At 45.6% G+C, this 22,371-nt stretch overlaps 1 protein-coding gene across 1 annotated transcript; it reads right to left on the reverse strand.

Annotated features, from left to right (window-relative positions):
- Positions 1-18,595: 18,595 nt before the first annotated feature.
- LOC131217333 (uncharacterized) lies at positions 18,596-19,171 on the reverse strand. Its single transcript, XM_058212246.1, has one exon. The coding sequence runs from the start codon at positions 19,169-19,171 to the stop codon at positions 18,596-18,598; it is 576 nt and encodes a 191-aa protein (XP_058068229.1).
- Between the last annotated feature and the right edge of the window lie 3,200 nt (positions 19,172-22,371).

Here is a 22,371-nt window from a genome sequence, read left to right on the forward strand (position 1 = left end):
GGAAAATCCAGACCGTCCATCTAGGTGGCCCCATCTAAGATGGCCGTCCCTGTGCAAACCACTTTGATTCGATAATCCCATCCATCCAATTCGTGGGCTTCTAATGGACAGTACGTCTACATTCAAATGTAGAAGCCCACTAATTGGAAAGAAATAATCATCCGATTCTTGTGGTTTTACAGTGGGGTAGGTCCCACTCGAACCACAGTCTGGATAGCATGTAGGCTCGTGTATGATGTCATGGGCTGCATCTGGACCCAGATAAGCCCAACAAACCGTTAGGCCTAGACCATCCGATGCTGGTGGTGTCGCCGTGTTGGCCAGCTTCGGACGATGATTTCCTACGGAGCCCTTTCTCACAAAGTTCCTGCGCTGGAAACTTAGGTGGGGCCCACCGTGAAGTTTGTGAGAAATCCATCCCGTCCATCCATTTTTTGAGCTCATTTTAGTATTGGAAACCAAAAGTGAACAGAATCCAAGACTAACGTGGGCCGCACTGAAGGAAAAGGTGAGTATAAAAATTCCTACCGTTGAAACCTTCATGGATTCTACAGTGATGTTTAAATTCCATCCATACCGTTCATAACGTTATTACTACTTGGATGAAATGAAAACACAAATAATTTCCTGATTCAAATCTTCTGAATATTTCAACTGTGGACGTTCAATACTCACGTTTTTGGCCCACTTGAGTATTGGATCCAGTTCATTTTTGGCCCCATATCCTAAAATGATCTTAAAAAACGGATGGACGAGGTGGATTTCTTTAAAAAAAATCAATGTGGGCCCCACCTAGGTTTACAGCGCAGCCCGTGCATGGTAATTACAGTGCAGCCCCGTCTTTCTTGCCAAATTGTTACTTGTGCATAACATCCTAGCGGAAACGGATTGGCTACTCCCCCTGACACCAGCTCCGTGGCTGATGGTCGGTGCTCTGTGGGCCCCACCATGATGTATGTGTTTCATCCATTTTTACAGATCATTTTATTGCTTGATCCCAAAAATGAGAGGGATATAAATCTCAGGTGGACCACACCACATGAAAACAATAGTGATTGGATATCAACCATTAAAATCCTCCTAAGGCCTACTATACTGTTTATTTGACATCCAATCTGTTGATTAGGTCATACAGGCCCAGATGAAGAGAAAAAACAAATATCAGCTTGATCCAAAACTTTTATGGCCCCCAAAATGTTTTTAATGGTCGACCCTCATTCAACACTGTTTCCTGTAATGTGGTCCACTTGAGATTTGGATATAACTAATTTTTGGATTTATACTGTAAAATGATCTGTAAAAACAGATGGATGGCATGGATGAAACACATACATCATCATGGGGCCCACATAGCACCGACCACCAGCCATTGGCTGGTGTCAGGGGGAGTAGCCAATCCGTTCCCCATCCTAGCCAAATGCAATGTGGGCCCCACCGTGAAGATCCCATGTCTCAAAAATCACCCCAAATGGGTCCCACTCATACGGTGGATCAAACCATTGGCCATCCATTGATTTCGACAGCGTGGCGGATCAACTGGCTTTGATGCCTGCCAGGTGATTTTCACGTTGGGGCCCAGCCCATTCCCTCCACAACTACACATGCCAATATAGCACACGTGTGTCAGATTTGAACTCTTCATCATGTGGGCCACAACGTCTACATTTTTTAGCTAAGAAATTAAGTGGTTTGATTGCTCACGTGCTGGACAGCAAAAACAATCTTTTCCAGCCATCAATTCGTTCTACCTGGTGTGGCCCACCCTGATTAGTGAATGAACGGACTTATCTGAACAACATGTCCCACCTGCGGGAGATGGGACCCTTGACTGTGGGGCTCACAGCGATGTATGTGCCTTAAATCTACACCGTCCAACCATTTTGAAAGCTCATTTTATCGGCTGATCCCAAAAAATGAAGTTAGGTGGACCACACAACATAAACACTCGTGATTGAATCTCCACCATTAAAACTTCATGGATTCCACCCAAATGTTTATTTTCCATCCAACCCATTGATAAGGTCACAAACACCTAGATGAAGAGACCACACAAACATCATCTTGATCTAAAGCTTTTGTTGCCCGCAAGAACTTTTTATGTTCCATTTGGGATTTGGAACTACTTCATTTTTTAGATCATACCCTAAAATGAGCTTTCAATGCGGATGGACGGTATGGATGTACCCTAAAACTCCCCCACCTGCTTCACAACTCAGATCTTTCACATCCCAAACAGCTTATTAATCTTTATTTTTGATTCATTGACAATAGGAAAAAAGACGATTTTAGCTTACGAGGAGTGTGAAGTCTATTACAGATTTGGCGACGGATTATGTCAAGATGTAAGGTGCATTTCTGGCTGCCAAGTACTTCACCAACACGGCCACGGCGAATGTATCCCGCACACCGACACTTGCGTGTGCCGCTTCCCGTGCTTAAGTGGATTTCCATAGACCATCTTGTAAGACCATGATCATATGGCTTATTATTCAAAGGAAAAAAGATAGATATATAATGAGTTAAATAAGTGTCTTAAATTAGAAAATAAATAAATGAATGGTTGATAGATCAATGTGATATGAAATTAAGTGCACATGAATAAAATATTTTGTTTTGAATAAAAAATAAAGTTGCATATGTTTTTCACTTTATTTAAAAAGTTCCAAAAAAAAATTGATTGGATTTATTATATGAGACATTGGGTGCAGCTTGCGTAGCACTGAGGTGCGCTTGGGGTCCCATATTGTTAGAGCTAGGCACAGGAGACTTGATCCGAACCAAATTGTTGAGTCGATCCAAATTGAGTTGACTTTGTCTAATCCGAACTCAAACTGAGTTGAGTTCAAGTCACCTAGTAACTCGTCTCAACTTGACCCAAAATCCAACGTGGTACTGATTCGACTCGTACATATATATTTTTTAAAAACCTGAATATGCCGTTTTAGATCTGAGATGTCGTGTAGCGGATGGAGAGAATGCAATTCTGGCAAGTGAATCTAGGTTTTGAGTTATGATTTTAGCCCGTGGATACCCATTACACTTGACCCAACTCGATGCCGACTAGACCTGACTCAGTACTCGTGACCGGGTTGGACTCAGTCGAGATTACTCTAGGCCCGGCCCAGATTGAAATCGGGTCAGGCACTGTAACGCCCTGGAAATTGGGGGTCGTGCATATGCTCGACTCCCAAGTTTCCAGGTGTCACTTATAATCAATTTTATTGTTTTATGATTAATCAGACTTAAATGCGCAACATGAAATTTCTTGAAGCATGAAACACAACCACAACCAGTCTACTGAAATGAAATAGGCTAAATATATATACACGTCCAAAAGAATGCAAAAGGGTCGCACAAGGCGTTGCCCAACAAAATCACAAAATATGTCCAAAATGAATAATGAGCTGAGTCTAACACCCATCGATCCGAATCTGTCTACTAAGCTGGTGGAGAACCGTCCATCAGTTGGAAGTAGGACAGCTCGTCCTCCTCCTCAAGACTCGTGCCGCCAGACTCCTCATGCTCTACATCACCTGCATCTATGGAAGAGTCTGCTTGATGTTTTAAAACACCGTCCCAGAGTGGGAGTGAGTGATCAACTCAGTGGGTGCTGTTAGTCTTAAGTAGTAACAAGCATCAATTATAATATGAATTTAATGAAAAACAATCAATCATAAACACCTAACTAATCTTATTAATGCGCATGCATGACGGATGATATGATGCATGCCCTCACCACAACTCTCCCTCGAGCGACTCCATCTAACGATCGCGTATGACCAACACTCCCTCAGAGCGACCTCGACTGCCGAGTCGCCATCCTAGCTAATGCGATGTAATGCGATAGTGTTAGCTGAGTTCTTAATTATGTCCATTCATCCAGCAGGTTGGGGAATCTGATACACTCAACGTATCAAATGCCCTTAACGAGTTGTGAGGCCAAGACTCTCCAATGCATGAGGCCAAGACCCCGCGATCTTTGATCCCATCGGGTTCCTCGTCCCCGACTTTAAGCACACGGGGAGTGCTGAGAGAAAGGGATCGCTCGCGGTTACTACAGGGAGGCGTGTCACCCCAACGTAGGCTGACAGCTCGGACACGGTATCTCATTCCACCATGCCCGGCTCACAAGACTGTGGATCAATATTCCATCCGGTATCGATGGGCTATAACGGTGATAGGGTGTTCCAGATTCCGTACATAAGCGAGCAAACATGGTTAACAAACAGGGTTAGACAGTAAATAGGCTAAACCGCATGAGTCAGGCGAGCATGCGACGAATGACATCGGGTACAAGAGACCCATGTAGTAGAATTACTGCCGCCCATATACACTCGTCCAAACCCACGGGTTTAGCCCTAGCATAGTCTTACCGATGGGACTAGCGTCTCTTCTCATGTTCCCGACCAACCCAAGGGTCCAATGTTACTTCATAGCATACCAACCATCAAGATCACCAACAAGCGCAATAGTATTATGTTTTCATACATCACAACATACGGTTCGATTATTTCTAACAAGCATGCTACAACAACATGAACAAGGTGTATGTGTATGGTGTGGAACAGGGAGGAAGTTAAACACTTCCTACACCTCAAGGGATCAAATACACAAGAGTAGTGAATCATACACACCATGAAGCAACACATGTGAGACAAGAAAATCAAATAAACACGAGCATGTAAACATCCATACACTAGATCATGAGAGGCAAGATTAACATCCAAGAGAACTAAACATGCAATTCCATACAATTTCAACAACATACCATTCCTAGGTTCCTTTAGATTCTTCCATACAACATCCCAAGCAAACAAAATCATTAAACTCCTACTATAATTAGTGTTAGGCCACCTAAGGATAATAGTCCGCACCTATGGATCGTTGAGATCTTGGAAACGACCTAGGAGGGTGGATTTGGGGTCAATCGGCTGAAATTCCTAAAGCACACATTTGCATGTTAGAAATCCATGCCAATCCCTTCTCAACACAAGGGTTTTAAGAAAAAGAAAAGATGAGGGATCTTACCTAAACGATCAATGGAAAGATTCTTGTGGTTATGGTGTAGGATTTTCCTTTGGAGAAGGGATAGAGAGTTGCAAGATTGAGTTCCCTTGGGCCCACCTCGATCTATGGTCCACCCTTGCTCTCCTTCACTCTCTCTCTCTCTCCTTGCTCTCTCTCTTCTCTCTCTTTCTCTCTTTCTCCCCTTTGAAGATGGAAAATCGTATGGGAAGAGGGGTGCCCCAAATGAGGCTCTTTTATAATGTCAGTTTTGGTGTCAATGGCCCCAAGTGTTGAATTTTTATTATACTAACCCTATGGGAGAATTTTTTCTAGCCTCTAGGGCCCACTATGGGGTGTATAAGTCAATATACACCGTAGGATAGTTAGCCCTAATGATGATCTACGTATGGATATGATCGGCTCGCCATTTAGATGCGTCGATCGACAGATATGATGGGAAGTCTGTTCAATGGTCGCCAATGGTCAATCGGAGCCGCGGCTATACAGATATGAGTAGGGAAATATCCTCACTCCACGTGTGAAGTTTGGTCGTAAACCGACGGTCTGAAATCCTCAACTTTGCATAAGAGTGGATGACCCAATTCACTTAAGTTTCAGCTCCTTTCTTTAGGGTATTTGCGCTTCTTATACACTCGTTCTTTGACTCAAGTTGAGCGGTTCTAGACAGTACCTAGGTCCGACTCTCGCGATAGATGTCAAGCCTAGTAAGACGGACATTATTCTATAGTTTTGGAACTAGTAGCCTGCCAACGAGCACTCGAGAGCTTGTTCGGCAAATCATGGCATTTCTAGAATGAATTAGGTATTGAGATTTCTTGGGGGTAATGATTAGGGTTTGGATTAACTATGTTCATAGTGTGACTTATTTATAACTAGTGAAAGTGGAGATTTGGTCATGTTTACTCTAAATCGTCGGTTTTAGGCTAAAAGAGTAACGGGGTTGATTTAGTCTATTATTAAAGATCCGGGCCTTATCTGACTCGGCCTCGGTTAGATCTTTTATTTAGTCATGATTGTCTTGATTAGTTAGCGATGGGTCGGTTAGATTTGGGTCCTATGTGAGTAAATCATGGGGCTACATATGATGTCCAAGTGATCGGGAGGATTCGTTGGCTTCTTACGGCTGATTAATAGGACTTGTGCGGTTCTTTACTGGTACCACACATGTATAAACTAACGTTGAGTGCCAATAGTCAGTAAGTGATAATGTAAGTTAATTATATTTAAAAAAATTAAGAATTTTTGAAAATTCAAAACAGTGAAAATCCAGGATGTTACAATCTACCCCCCTTAAAAACAATTTCGTCCCCGAAATTGCCTAAGGGTAATAAGTAAAGGTTTCATTATTTCATTTGCCTGGGTTTTGTTGATTTCAAGTTTAGATGCGGTGTAGGGTGCATACTATCTATGCTAGTCTGGCTCCTTTTTGTTTACCCCCCTTAAAAATAATTTCACCCTGATGGTTTAGTACAATTTTTTTTTTTTTTTAAGATTTGGATTCATCATGACAATTTCCATCTATCTAGAGTAAAAATATTTATTTTCAATGTTCGACCCACACGGAGAGACGGTTGTAGTAGGCTTGAACCTGATATGTCGATCATCTACCTGACCAGGGTAGAAGACTCATTGTATCCCTTCTTCGTCCTGGTGGATCCTGGTCTTCTGCTCGGTTAAAGCATTGAGTCCATTGGCAGTCGCCCAGGATTGAGAATTGGGTCAAGCCGTAAATACTTTGCAAGTGTATACTTCCGTAATTTTGTAGTCTGATCAATCTAAATGCTTAGGGAATGACCATCATTAGAAAGTTTAAATATCCTATATATAAGGTTGTCCTTTGGGTTTTAGTCTAAGAGAGTCTTCGTTTCAATTTATGTCCAAATTGGGGGTTAATAAATCTCTCGATATGCATATGGTCAAAGATCATCCTAAAAAGTTTCTAAAGGCACAAAATTTTATATAAACTACCATTTTAATCTTAGGGCTAAGGGGTTATGAGCAGACTACACTTCAGTTTCATAAATTTCAAGAATGAAGGAATAGTCGAAAGTTTTAAGGTATTCTGGTGGTTTGAAGTGCTAATAACGTTAATAAGGACACAGTAAAGCAATCATACATGCAAGTATTTACAAGGCGACAAGAAAATTTCAAGGCAATTCATACATTCATATTAGATTCAAAGTGCCATTAGTATGGCCAGTTACATCCTATAGTATGGATTTCAGCATAGATATTCCAAACGTAAGAGAAATACAATCTAGTCAAGTAAAAGTTCTAATTATCCTTCAATACATGGAAATAGTCCTGACTCAAAACAAATTACTAATTATCCGTGTGTTAAGCTTCTATTCTTCTAGGTCGGACGAGGGTGGGGGTGCTTCTTTCCCATGAGGGAAAGAATCACCGGAATGGAGAAGAAGGAGGCAACGGTTGCTTGGAATGCCACTTCCCTCGGCAAGGAAATGGATTGTTGATGAGAATGTTTTTGAAAAAATGAAATGGGTTTGGCGTTGGATTTGTGAATGGGGTTTGAGATGGGTTTTAGGAGTGAAAGAGTAAAAGTGATGGAGTGGGATGGGTTAGGGAGATACGAGATGTGAAGGGAAAGAAGATGGTTTTGAAGAGGATGATGTGTTGATGTTTAGAAAAGGAGAAGGGCTTTTCTCTAAAGATTTGGGACAATGGAGGATGGTGAAGTGAGAGTGAAAGAGTGGATGGGTTTAAGGAAAATGGATTTGAGGAATGGGAGTTAAGAAATGTTTAGGAAATGAGTTGGGGAAATGAGATTTAAGAAGGGTTGGAATGGGTTTGAGGGTGAATAAGTGTATGGAGTGAGATTGGGTGAATGGGTTTGGAGCTTGTTTTATGATTGAATTTTGAAAGTGATAAAGTGGGATGAATGGAGGGAAGCTTTTGTGTGAAGGAATGGGTTTGGGTTTTGTGAAGGAGAAGAAGATGGGAGTTGTTGAAGGTTAAGGATTTGAGGAGTGTTTGAAGAAAAGGGGTGTAGAAAGGTTGAAAATAGGGTGAGATGGGTTTGAAGTAGATCTAGAATTGGAGAGTTCTCTCTAGAGTTTAGAAGGGATGGTGGAGGGTAATGGGAGTAGTATAGATAGGTTTTATGGACTCTAAATAGTCTTAAATAGCAAGGGAAAAGGGCCCCACTCGTGTGTACATTGAAAGGGAGGAGGGGACTCATCTTGTAACGTTTCTTATACTTTTATTAACTGGATTATTTTAAAATTTTTATGATGATTTACCATCAAGTTTTAAATCATCCCACAAAATTTCATATCATTTAGACTTGTAAATAAATTATTAGAATTCTAGGAGCAACAACTGTCTGAAATTAATAATTTTTGGATAGTTGGTAAAATATCTTAATTTTAACTATATTATAATTTTTATTTATTTTATTATTATTTTTATATAAAACTAGACTCATCAAGCTTCAATATGGTTTTTTGATCACTTAAATTGGAGTTGTAACGAAGGAGATATGAATTTTTGAAGTGGACCCAAATTCATAGAAAATTCTGGCGGGGGCAACGCGGGTCGGCGGGGGCCACGTGGTCCTCTAGCTTCCCGGGTGGGGGCCACACGGGCCTCTGGCTTCCCAGGCGGTCGATGTCTTCTGACGCGCATATCTCGCAAACCGGAATGAGTTACGTGACGTGACAAATATGAATTTGGGATAAGAAGATCTGATCTACGCAATGAGCCTATATATTTCATGAAATTTCTCCTAGTTAGGGGTCAAAATTCTATTTTTCTTCAGTTTTATTATTTTTAGTGAATTTTCGTTCACCCCTAACTCTTTACCCCCAAATGGGTCGAAACTATTAAATTTGGCCCGATATTCACTCATTTGGTTTAGGACGATGGCTTTAACCGTCAAATCCTTTAGTCTCTGGCTCGTTTCTATCAATGTCTCGGAAAAACTAAAGGACAAAGTGATGGTAGGTGAAGATTTTAAGGGGATAGGTTGGGAAGAGGAATTTGGACGTAGGCCTGTTTGGCCAGTGATATTAAGCTGTACCAAATTGGATTACAATGTCAATCCCAGCTCAAGATTGGGAATAGCATGTCCGGAACGAGTGTGGGATGGGACTCAAATTTACTTCATAGGCTTTCCTAAATAAGCCTTGCGTTGGAAGGTGTAATGTGGGATTTCCAAATCCCAGGATGATGAATTTCCAAGTATAGTTGGGAAGGAAGACCCGGGGTTTACCCTTAATTGAATACATTCCAACAGGGCATTAAAGAACATGGGATGCACTCATCCTAGGGACAATACATTACACCTGCATTTATCATTACTCTAAAATTCATTTCACCTTAATTTCACCTATTTCAGTTGGCCCAACGGGCCCTAGGAATTTGGTGAACTCAACTAGCTAAATCTCCTAGTCAATCGAATCGAATCTTGCTGTCAGGTTCCCAATTTCTTGTCCGGAAAGGGTCGTGACATTGTAAGACTCTCGGATCCCCCCCTCTAGCATTACTATTCCCTCTCTCGCTACCCATTCCTAACTCCTTGGAAGTCCTACCCTCCGTCTACGACTGTCGGTTCAGAAACCGGGGTGGTTCCTAGCGGCTTAAGGTCTTTCTATTGCATCCCCTCTCAAGTCAGCGGACGCGTTAGTGAGTTCATAATCCACAGCCCAATCAATTCTAAACCATTGCTCTGATACCATCTTGTAATGCCCTGTAAATTGAGGGTCGTGCATACACTCGACTCCCAAGTTTTCGGGTGTCACTTATAATCAATTTTATTATTTTATGATTAATCAGGCTTAAATGTGCAGCATGAAATTTCTTGAAGCATGAAACACAACCACAACCAGTCTACTGAAATGAAATATGCTAAATATATATACACGTCCAAAAGAATGCAAAAGGGTCGCACACGGTGTTACCCAACAAAATCACAAAATATGTCCAAAATGAATAATGAGTTGAGTCCAACACCCATCGATCTGAATCTGTCTACTAGGCTGGTGGAGAACCGTCCATCAGTTGGAAGTAGGACAACTCGTCCTCCTCCTCAAGACTCGCGCCGCCAGGCTCCTCATGCTCTACATCACCTGCGTCTATGGAAGAGTCTGCTTGATGTTTTAAAACACTGTCCCAGAGTGGGAGTGAGTGATCAACTCAGTGGGTGCTATTAGTCTTAAGTGGTAACAAGCATCAGTTATAATATGAATTTAATGAAAAACAATCAATCATAAACACCTAACTAATTTTATTAATATGCATGCATGACGGATGATATGATGCATGTCCTCGCCACAACTCTCCCTCAAGCGACTCCATCTAACGATCACGTATGACCAACACTCCCTCAAAGCGACCTCGACTGCCGAGTCGCTACCCTAGCTAATGCGATGTAATACGATGGTGTTAGCCGAGTTCTTAATTAAGTTCATTCATCCAGGACGTTGAGGAATCTGATACACCCCACGTATCAAATGCCCTGAACAGTTGCGAGGCTAAGACCCCCCAATGCGTGAGGCCAAGACCCTGCGACCCTTGATCCCGTCGGGTTCCTCGTCCCCAACTTCAAGCACACGGGGAGTGCTAAGAGAAAATGATTGCTCGTGGTCACTACGGGGAGGTGCGTCACCCCAGCGTAGGCCGACAGCTCAGACTCGGTGTCCCATTCCACCATGCCCGGCTCACGAGACTGTGGATCAATATTCCATCCGGTATTGATGGGCTACAACGGTGGTAGGGTGTTCCAGATTCCGTACATAAGCGAGCAAACATGGTTAACAAACAGGGTTGGACAGTAAATAGGCTAAACCGCACGAGTCAGGCGAGCATGCGACGAACGACATCGGGTACAAGGGACCCATGTAGTCGAACTACTGCCGCCCGTACACACCCGTCCAAACCCACGGGTTTAGCCCTAGCATAGTCCTACCGATGGGACTACCGTCTCTTCTCACGTTCCCGACCAACCTAAGGATCCAATGTTACTTCATAGCATACCAACCATCAAGATCACCAACTAGCACAATAGTATCATTTTATATACATCATAACATACGGTTCAATTATTCCTAACAAGCATGCTACAACAACATGAATAAAGTGCATGTGAGTGGTGTGGAATAGGGAGGAAGTCACCTCAAGGGATCAAATACACAAGAGTAGTGATTCATACACACCATGAAGCAACACATGTGAGACAAGAGAATCAAACAAATATGAGCATGTAAACATCCATACACTAGATCATGAGAGGCAGGATTAACATCTAAGAGAACTAAACATGCAATTCCATATAATTTCTTCAACATATCATTCCTAGATTCCTTTAGATTCTTCCATGCAACATCCCAAGCAAACAAATTCATTAAACTCCTACTTTAATTAGTGCTAGGCCACCTAAGGATAATAGTCCGCACCTATGGATCGTTGAGATCTTATAAATAACCTAGGAGGGTGGATTTGGGGTCGATCGGCCGGAATCCCTAAAGCACACATTTACATGTTAGAAATCCATGCCAATCTCTTCTTAACACAAGGATTTTAAGAAAAAAAAAGATGAGGGATCTTACCTAGATGATCAATGAAACGATTCTTGTGGTTGTAGTGTAGGGTTTTCCTTTGGAGAAGGGATAGGGAGTTACAAGATTGAGTTCCCTTGGGCCCACCTCAATCTATGATCCACCCCTGCTCTCCTTCACTCTCTTGTTCTCCTTGCTCTCTCTCTTCTCCCTCTTTCTCTCTTTCTTCCCTTTGAAGATGGAAAATCGTATGGGAAGAGGGGTGCCCCAAATGAGGCCACACCCTGGAAATCGGGGGTCGCGCATCCGCTCGACTCCCGAGTTCCCGAGAGTCACTATTAATAGATTTTCATTAATTTGCATTTAGTCTGTTTAAGTTGCGCAGCCTGAAATTCTCTGAACATGAACATGAACATGCAAGTCTGCTGAAATGAAAGAGGTCGATGAATATATGTACAAGTCCAAAAATAAATGGGTCGCACAAGGCGTTGCCCAATCAAAACAACAAAAGAATATAATGTCCAAAAGAATGAGACTGAGCCCATTGCCCAGCCATCCTATCCCGCCCCTCAAGCAGGCGGCGAACCCTCCATCAGCTGAAAGTATGATAGCTCGTCCTCCTCGTCTGCTCACCTCGCTCGGCTCATTGAGCTCCACCTCACCTGCATCTATGAAAGGGTCTGGTTGGTGTTTTAAAACACCGTCCCAGAGTGGGAGTGAGTGATCAACTCAGTGGGTGCTATTAGCCATAAGTTGTAACAAGCATCAATTATAATAAGAATTTAATGAAAAGCAATCAATCATAAACATCTATCTAGTCTTGTTAATGTGTATGCATGCAGGATGAAATGATGTATGCCCTCACCACAACGCTCCCTCGTGTGACAACATCTAACGATCACCAAGGCCAACACTACCTCAGTGCGACCTCGACTGCCGAGTCGCCAACCTAGCTAATGCCATGCAATGATGATGTTAACCGGGTTCTTAGTTAGGTCCATTCATCCAGCAGATTGGGGATTCTGATACACCCCACGTATCAACGCCCTAGACTAGTTGCGAGGCCAAGACCCCCCAATGCGTGAGGCCGAGGCCCCGCGGTTCGTGATCCCGTCGGGTTCCTCATCCCCGACTTCAAGCACATGAGGAGTGCCAAGAGAAAAGGGATCGCTCGCGGTCACTACGGGGAGGCGCGGTACCCCAGCGTAGGCCGACAGCTCGGACACAGTGTCCCATTCCACCATGCCCGGCTCACGAGGCTGTGGACCAATTTCAAGTGGGTTATCGATGAGCTACAACGGTTGTAGGGTGTCCCAGGTTCCATACAAGTGTGAGCAAACAGGGTTAACAATCAAGGTTGGTCAGATAGTAGGCTAGACCGCACGAGCCCAGGCAAGGGCATGGCGGAACGACATCGGGTGCAAGCAACCCATGTAGTCTAACTACAGTCGCCCACACACACTCGCCCAAATCCATGGGTTTAGCCTCAAGGCGATCCTACCAACGAGACCGCCTTAACTCTCCTTGTTTTCTTGACCAACCCTAGGGTTTGGATGGTAGTTCACAACACGTCAACGGACAGAGCTATCAATTAGCAAAAATCATAATCATGTTCTCACACCTCAATCATATAATTCAAATTCGTCTAATATGCAAGCTAACACAATTTATGAGCAATGGTGCGTGTGTGTTGTGTGTGTTGGTGAGGAAGTTGCCCACTTCCTACAACTCATGGAAACAACTACATAAGAGTTTATAAGGCACACATACTATAGGGCATCATCATATGAGCAATCCAACAAGTCATCCACAAGCAATAATCAAGATTTAACAAGTCATGTGAGAAACAAGAATAGCATCATGTGAGGAAAATCATATAAAACATACAATTCCATACCATTAAAATAGGCATAAATTCCTAGGTTTTCTCTACACTCTCTAAATGCATCAACCAAACAATCATAATCATTAAACTCATATTGAAATTGGTGCTAGGCCACCTAGGAGTAATAGTCCGCACCTACGGCTTGTTGGAGATTCGAGAAAATGCCCTAGGAAAGAGGGCTTTTGGGCCGATCGGTCGGAATCCCTAAACCAAGTTATTGTATGTTAGAATTCCAAACAAACCCACCTTTCTACATGGATATCAAGAAGAAAGGGTGAAAACCTTACCTAAGCAACCCACGGTCGATTGTAGAAGCCAAGGGGAAGCGTCTCTCCTTGTAAGAGAGGCAAGGAGTTGGAGGGGCTTGCTCACTTGGGGCCCCACCTCGATCTAGGGTCCACCCTGGACTTCCTTCTTCTCTATTTCTCCTCTTTACTCTCCTCTTCTCTCTTTCTCTCTTGGTGGTTGTAGCAAATGGGAGAGGGAGTTATGAGGGATAGGGTTTATTCCCTAGACTTGGGCCTTTTGGCCTTAAGTTCTCTCAATTTTCAAAATAGCCTACAAGGTCTCTTTTTTGAGTTGGAGTGGCCCTGACACTCCTTTGGCCACCAAATTCGGTGGGTAGGTGCCCTATGGCCCGATTAGGGCCCGTGTAAAATTTGGGAACAAACGGATGGACGGTTGTAGGGTTTGAGTCAACGGTTTTGATTTTTAAACGGCCCTGTGGGGTCCATTCTAGTGATTTGAGTAATTCTGGTGGTCCTCAGGCTATGAAATTTCTAGGATGGGTACTTCATAGCCCGATGAAGGGCCATGTAAAATTTAGGGACGATCGGACCAGTGGTTTGATCGTACGAGTTCGATTTGTGATCGACGGTCACCGACCCACGATCGGGTCCCAAAGTTGGTGGACGGGTGTAGGAAAATCCATTTGACCTCCACGGTAAATATGGAAGAGATCCGATGGTCGGATAGCACGGAATCTCGGTTCCATTTCAAGTGCGATTTGGTCCTGCATGGGTGGGGCATTTAGTCATGCGATCCGACTTCAGTGTTCTGGGTCCGCGGTCCGCGATGGTCTACGACCCCGTGAGCTCTATGGTTCCCTAAATTATTAGATTTTTTCGACCTTTCGGCGTTGCGGTATAGCCCGTACGGGTTGCTCAGTGTAAATGGTCATCCGACTTGGCGGCCCGCACTTGGTCTTGCCAAGGCCTATTCTAGTTTATTCAAATGGGCTAATTCTAGGTTAATTAGTTTATGGTATCCCTGCCACGAATGTTTAAACGTTCGGTCCTGCGGAAAATCCTACATGGACGCCTCAGGACATTGATTGGACGGGATGTTATAATCTACCCTCCTTACAAATAAATTTTATCCTCAAAATTTGTACCTGATCATATTGTTGAAGCAGGGATGGGTAATGCTTGCGGACTTCTGCTTCTGTCTCCCAAGTGGCCTCTTCTTCATCGTGATGGGTCCATAGTACCTTGACCAACGGAATGACCTTGTTGCGTAAGACTTGCTCCTTCCTATCAAGTATTCGAGTGGGTCGAAGAATGTAGGTGGCATTTTTCTTAAGTTCCACATGTTCCCACTTGATGATATGCGAAGGATCGGGGACGTACTTCTTCAACATTGATACATGGAAGACGTTATGCACTCCGGCTAGAGGTGTGGGTAGGGCCAAGCGATAGGCGACCGCTCCCACACGGTCCAAAATCTGAAAAGGCCCGATGAACCGTGGCGCAAGCTTTCCTTTCTTGCCAAAGCGCAAAACACCCTTCATTGGGGAGATCTTGAGAAATACATGGTCCCCAGCTTCAAATTCCAAGTCCCTTCGCCTTGTGTCGGCATAGCTCTTCTGTCTGCTTTGAGCCGTCAAGAGGCGGCGCCGGATAATTCCAATCTTTTCGGTCGTGATCCGCACTAGGTCCGGTCCTAGCAAACCCTTCTCGCCAATTTCCTCCCAACAATGTGGGGCTCGGCAGGGACGCCCATACAAGGCCTCATAAGGCGCCATGCCGATGCTAGCTTGGAAGCTATTGTTGTAGGCGAACTCTGCATATGGGAGGCAATCGTCCCAACTCTCCTGGAAGTCCAGAACACAAGCACGCAACATGTCTTCCAAAATCTGGTTCACCCGTTCGGTTTGCCCATCTGTTTGCGGGTGGAAGGCGGTGCTAAATTTCAGTTTCACTCCCATAGCTTCCTGAATGCGGGTCCAGAAGATTGACGTGAAGCGAGTATCCCGATCCGACACAATCTCCAAAGGGACACCATGGAGTCGCACTATCTCCTTGATATATAGTTTAGCCAAGTCATCGGCGGAGCTAGAAGTCTTGATTGGCAGGAAGTGGGCTGATTTGGTTAGCATGTCCACAATCACCCATATTGAGTCGTGCCCCTTTCTAGTCTTGGGTAACCCGGCAATGAAGTCCATAGATATGAAGTCCCACTTCCATTCCGCTATGGGCATGGGCTGCAACAGGCCCGGTGGTCGGCGGTGTTCAGCCTTAACTTGTTGACAGGTGAGGCATCGGGATACATATTCCGCTATTTGCTTTTTCATGTTGTCCCACCAATAGGTTCGCTTTAGGTCCCGGTACATCTTTGTACTACCAGGATGCATCGCCAACTTGAAATTGTGGGCGACATTTAGAACTTCTTCTCGCAGTCCCTGAAGGTTGGGAACACAAAGGCGGCCTCGGTACAACAATCCCCCATTGGTGCCGACTCTCCATTCAGACTTCCCATCGTTTCTTGCCCCTTCCCTCATTTTCTTCAATAGCTCATCTTCCTCTTGGGCTCCAATGATTTTACTGTCAATCATTGGCTGGGCTTGAATGTGGGCTATGAACTCATAAGGTTCCTCCACTGTCAGCTTCATGTCGAAGTCCCGAACGAACTCCACCATGTCCCACTCTCTCACCATTAGCGGGGCCGCCAACTCGATTGTCTTCTTGCGACTTAAGGCGTCTGCCACCAAGTTGGCCTTGCCAGGATGATATGAGACATCAAACTTGAAGTCTTTCAACGTCTCCATCCAGCGACGCTGTCTCATATTCAGGTCCTTTTGGGTGAAGATGTATTTGAGGCTCTTATGATCAGAGAAGAGCTCAAACTCCTCACCATAGAGATAGTGCCTCCATATCTTCAATGCGAAAACTACCGCCGCAAGCTCAAGGTCATGAGTAGGGTAGTTCTCCTCATGCTTCCTTAACTGTCGAGACGCATACGCAATTGCCCTGTCCTTTTGCATGAGTACACAACCCAAACCCACATGAGAGGCGTCAGTATATACGGTGTACTTGACCCCTTGCTCGGGTAGCACAAGTACAGGTGCTGACGTCAACTTGTCCTTCAACTCTTGGAAAGCCGCCTCCGCCTTTTCATTCCAGGCAAATTTGAGATCCTTCCGAGTTAGTTGGGATAGCGGCCGGGCTATCTTCGAGAAGTCTCTAATGAATCTGCGGTAATAGCCTGCAAGACCAAGGAAGCTTCGCACTTCCGTTACCGACTTCGGTTGCTTCCAATTCTGTACCGCCGCCACCTTGGCGAGATCCACAGATATCCCTTCCTTAGACACTACATGACCCAGAAACTTGACCTCCTCCTTCCAGAAGGCGCATTTTCTAAACTGCACAAACAGTTAATTTTTCTCTAGGGTTTCGAAGACTGCTCTTAAATGCTCTCCATGCTCTTCACGGCTCTTTGAATAGATTAATATGTCATCGATAAACACGATAACGAATCTGTATAAGAAGGGCCTAAGGACTCTGTTCATGAGGTCCATGAAGACCGCTGGAGCGTTGGTGAGTCCAAACGGCATAACTAGAAACTCGTAATGGCCAAAGCAGGTTCTGAAGGCCGTTTTCTAAATATCCTCGTCCCTAACTCATAACTGATGGTACCCTAACTTTAGATCGATCTTGGAGAAATATTGAGCACCCCTCAACTGGTCGAACAAATCGTCGATTCTAGGCAACGGATATTTGTTCCGAACCGTCATTTGGTTCAGCCTTCTGTAATCCACACATAGCCGCAAAGAGCCGTCCTTTTTTACAAATAGGACCGGGGCTCCCCATGGCGACACGCTGGGTCTGATGAAGCCCGACTCTAGCAAGTCGTCGATTTGAGTCCTCAATTCTTCCATCTCACATGGAGGCATGCGGTAAGTAAGCAAGGAGATGGGCTTGGCTCCAGGGACCAAATCAATCGTGAAGTCTATCTCCTGTCGAGGGGGTAACCCAGGTATGTTTTTAAATACATCCCAAAAATCCTGGACCACGGGTGTGTCCATTATCAAGGGTCCAGAGTATCTGTCCTCCAATGAAGCATAACACATAATCTTGCGTTCGTAGCTGACCTGGATTGGAAATGTGAGGGAAGAGCCATCGTCCTCATATATCTTCACGGTCTTTGCATCACAATCAATTTCCGCTTTCATCATTGTCAACCAGTCCATGCCCAGGATGACGTCGTAGTGAAAGATTTTGGTCACCATCAAATCCACGTGGGCTACCTTGCATCCCAAGTCGATGGGGTAACTATAACAAATCTTTGTCGCCTCTGTAAAAGTGTCGGCGACCGCAATGATCTTTACCCCCACGAAGGGGCTAGGGCGTAGCCCCAAGTGCTTGACGGTTGCATGCGATATGAGGGAAGCAGTGGACCCGGTGTCCACTAAAAGGAATATGGGAGTACCTTGAATGTGGGCCATCACCTTAAAGGCCGTAGGAGTAGGAATTGCCGCATCTTAGCCCTCTACCGCTAGCGCATGCACTCGAGCCTGTTGTGGATAATTTGGCCGCTGCATGGGCCGTTGTGGCGATCTAACCTGAGGCGGTTGTGGACGCCGAAACTGCTGATTTGGCCCCATTGCCCGCAGGGGCGGAATCTGTAAGGCCGAATGTGGAGGCCTAATGCTGCGCTGCGGCAGTGTGAATCTGAGGTCTCTCATCCTCGTAAAACAGTAGGGCTCGGAATGTCTCGCTCTCCTGTAATAAGTACATGTCTGGGCCGGTAGCATAGAAGGGGCCGGTGCGGCGGCTAATCGGGGTGGTGAGCTAGGACGCGCCCTTTTTCCTGCAAAAGAAGAGGACGGTCCCTCCACCCTGTTTCGTGGCCCTAGCAGTGAGCGGTTTCGGGCAACCCGCTCCTCATCCTACTCCGCCCTGATGGACATCTCGACAAGCTCGGCGTATGTCCTAATGTTGACGCAACATATCTTGGAGCGAATACTGCTCCTCAGCCCTGCCGTGAACCGCCTCATCTTGACCACTTCATTGGCAATCATTTCAGAAGCATAGTGGGAGAGTTCAGTAAAGCGGTTCTCATATTGGGCCACGCTCATCCCCCCTTGTTGGAGGCGGAGAAATTCATTCTCCCTCTCGTGCTGATACGATCGAGGGATATACTTCTCCCTAAAGCGGGCTTCAAATGCTTCCCACGTCCATATTTGGTTCTCGGGGATGGATCGGAGGACACTCTCCCACCATAGGTCCGTCTCCTTCTCAAGGTGATATGAGACCAGCTCTACATTTTCTGTCTCAGAACAGTGGAGAGGCTGCAATAACTTGGTGACTCGGTTGAGCCAATGTTCCACTTTCTCGAGGCGATGAGTGCCGGGAAATGTAGGCGGCCTGTGTCTCTGGAACCGCTCATAGAGGTTATTCGGATTGGTCACGGGCGCGGCTAGGTCGGGCGCTTCGGGTTGCGACATGCCCAAGTTTTGGGCCATGGCCCCCATCATAGTGGCCATCATTTGCTACTATTGCTGCATACTAGTGGCCATCATTTGTTGTTGTTGTTGCATAAGGAGCAACATCTGGTCCATTCGATCCATGGCCGGGGGCGGGAGAGGCACTGGTGACGCAGCTTGCGGTGGCGGTGCATTTGGGGCCGGCTCTTGAGTAGTACTACCCGTATTTTGGGAACTACCAGCCCCTTGTGTGCCTTGTTGATCGTCGGGGATTTGGTCCCTCTCGACCAAACCACCGTGAGGAAGGTGGACGTATCGACCCTCCGGTCGAGGAGGCATTTCCTGCAAAACATCCTTGGATGGGTTAGATGCTAAAACATCACTCGTGCCTAGTTTACGCACACATATGCAAGATTCACATACAATTCATTGTGTATGTAGGCGTCACTCATACGAGCATTTCCATAGTAATAAGAAATTTCCGAGGCAATCCATAATTTCATATTGATTTCAAAATGCCATGAGTATGGCCAATTACATGTCGCAGCATGGATTACACAGATTACTAGTCATGCTAAATGAAAAAAAATACAGACTAGTTGAAACAAAGTCCTAAGCATCCATCAGTACATAAGATTAGATTCCAAACAACTTAAATCTAACTACTAATCATCAGTAGCGTCGTGATGCTACTCGTCTGAGTCGGGTGAAAGTTGCGGCACTTCTTCCCCTTTGCTACAGTAAATCAAAGCCTTAATGGCCCGATACATCTTCTTATTCCACTTTTCCTGCTTCACTTGATTGGCCTCGATCCTTGCTTGATTCTCCTCGATTCTAGCCATCCTCGAGTCGAGTGCCTCCAAGCGCCCAACTACGTCTAAAGCGGCAAGGGATCCACCGCCAACTCTTTCAGCTCCCCCAGCTTCGCCCTCGCCTTCATCTTCATCATCGCTCTCATCGCCCTCATCACTATCCTCTTCTTCTTCGCCAGCATCCCCATACCGATCGATGCGGGCCTGCCGCTGCTTGGGGCCTATTCCCATCCTATTCAATATGTCATCCCCCAATAGTTGAGTCGATACCGGGTTTCTATCCGATCCGCCTACTCCGTACTGCTGAGCCAACCGACAGACCAGACGACCAAATGGGAGGCACGCACTCTTCCTAGTAGCTCTCGCGGCCCGCACAATCTAGTGGAGCACTATGCTGGGGAGACACACATCTGCCCCCTGTCCCACCTGGTATAAGCATTCTACCATGTAGCGAGAGCATTCAGAGTGGTTCAACAGCCTCAGATACACATTTTGGGTGCAGATGCGATGAAGCACTCGGTATTCTGGCTTAAGGTAGGTCGAGTTCAAACCAACCTCTTGCTGCCCCCGCTTCCACTGGGCGACTTGCCTGCACAAGAAGCGGGTCCGCTCCTTACGGGCTTGACTTGTGTTCAGATCCCTCTCGTCGATCTGCACCTCCCCACGCGGCACTCCTAGTACGTTGGCAATGACCTCCACCCCAATTGAGAATTTCTTGCCTCCCACCGCCAGATCGAAACCCAGCGGCTCGAATTGAGGGTTTTTTATCCGTAAGTAGAAAGCCCTAGCTTGACCTTCATCTGCCTGGGAGTCTCCATAGAACACTGGACCCCATCCCTTCTTCATAAGTTGACCGAGTAGGGCGAACTTATCGAACAGATGCTCCTCCACGGAGGCCTCGAAGGCGACACTGCGTACGCAAAAATTTCCCTTATCCTCAACGGGTGGCCGGGATGTTTGACTCGCGGGGGCCCCTTGAGAGTCGCTCTTACGCTTGGATCGGACTTCCGCTATTTCTTTTCCCTTCGGGTCGGCCCTTTGCTTGCTCCGCCTCTCTCGGCTCGGCCCCGGCTCGGCGGTTGCCGGTCTTTTCTTCCCCATGAGCGAAAGAATCACCGGGATGGAGAAGAAGGCGGCGACAGTAGCTAGAAACGTCATTTCTTCGGTAAGAAGATGGATGATTGCTATCGGTTTTGTGATGTGAGACGTCTGAAAGTGAGGGAGTGGAGGTGGGTTATGGAAAATGGAAGCAAAGATGGGAGGAGGATGGCCCCTGAGGAAGATGGACTTTAAAGATGTGGTTTGGGGAAAAAGTCGGATGTGGGTTTGAAGAAATGATCTTGGAATTAGGTTGAAGGTGTGGGATCTGAGGTGAGTCCTATGAGAAATGGAGTTGGAGAATGGGAGTTGAGAAGTGGGTTTTGAAGAAATGGATTTAAAGATGGGTTGAAGGTAGGAGATTTGAGAAGGGTTTTGAAATGGGCTTTATGAGAAATGGAGTTAGAAGATGGGTGTTGAGATGGGTTTTGAAGAAATGGCTAAGAAGGGTGTTGAGGTGGGTTTGGGAAATGAGATTTTTGAAATGGGGAAGAAGAGAGCAAAAGGAGTGGGGTTTTGGTGAGAGGGTATTGAAAGAAATATGTGTGGGGAGGGAGAATGGGAAAAAGATGAAGATGGGTTGGTGGTTGAAAGGGTAGAGCAAGAAGGGGATGGGTTTGGGAGTGAAGTTGGAGATGGAGGAGGGAAGAATTTTCCTCCTCCCCTTTTCTTTCTCAAGGGTTTGGGAGAGATGGAGAGGAAGGAAAATGGGAGAAAATGAGGTGGTGGAGGCCTTAATTGCATTGGAAGTGGACCCCACACATGTACATGAGCAAAGGAGGAAGGGAAAATCAGATTTAGTTTGGGCGTGGCCACGCCGGGTCGCTGGACAGTTGGGCGTGGCCACGCCGGTCTGGCGTGGGCACGCCGGCATTGTGGTCCTCATGCATGGGCAGCGGCGTGGGCACGCCGGTGGGCGTGGGCACTTGAACACTCTGGACGTCTGGGCGTGGCCACGCCGGAACCCTGCATCGGCGGCCGGAACCCTGCATCGGCGGCATCGTTCTTCGTCCTTCCGGCCCCAGTAAGACCTCCCCCCAGGATATGCCACATATGAATTTGTGGTAGAACGACCTGATCTACGCAATGGGCATATCCCCTTTGGGAGATTCTTCTCATTTATAGGTCAAAAACCTATTTTTCTTCCGTCCCACTATGTTTAGTGAAATCTCATTCACCCCTAAGTCCATATCCTAAAACGGGCTGATACTATCAAATTCAGCCCAAAACCAACTCATTCGCATGTAGATGTTGCCTCCGACCATCCAATCATTCAATCTCTAGCTCGTTTCTATTTTGGGTTGAGACGACTCCTGGACCCATTTTCTA

This window comes from Magnolia sinica, chromosome 10 (genome assembly GCF_029962835.1).
Source record: "Magnolia sinica isolate HGM2019 chromosome 10, MsV1, whole genome shotgun sequence".
NCBI lineage: Eukaryota > Viridiplantae > Streptophyta > Magnoliopsida > Magnoliales > Magnoliaceae > Magnolia > Magnolia sinica.

Excerpts from the sequence above, each read along its gene's own strand:
- LOC131217333 (XM_058212246.1), bottom strand. The coding sequence starts at position 19,171 with ATGGCCCAAAACTTGGGCATGTCGCAACCCGAAGCGCCCGACCTAGCC.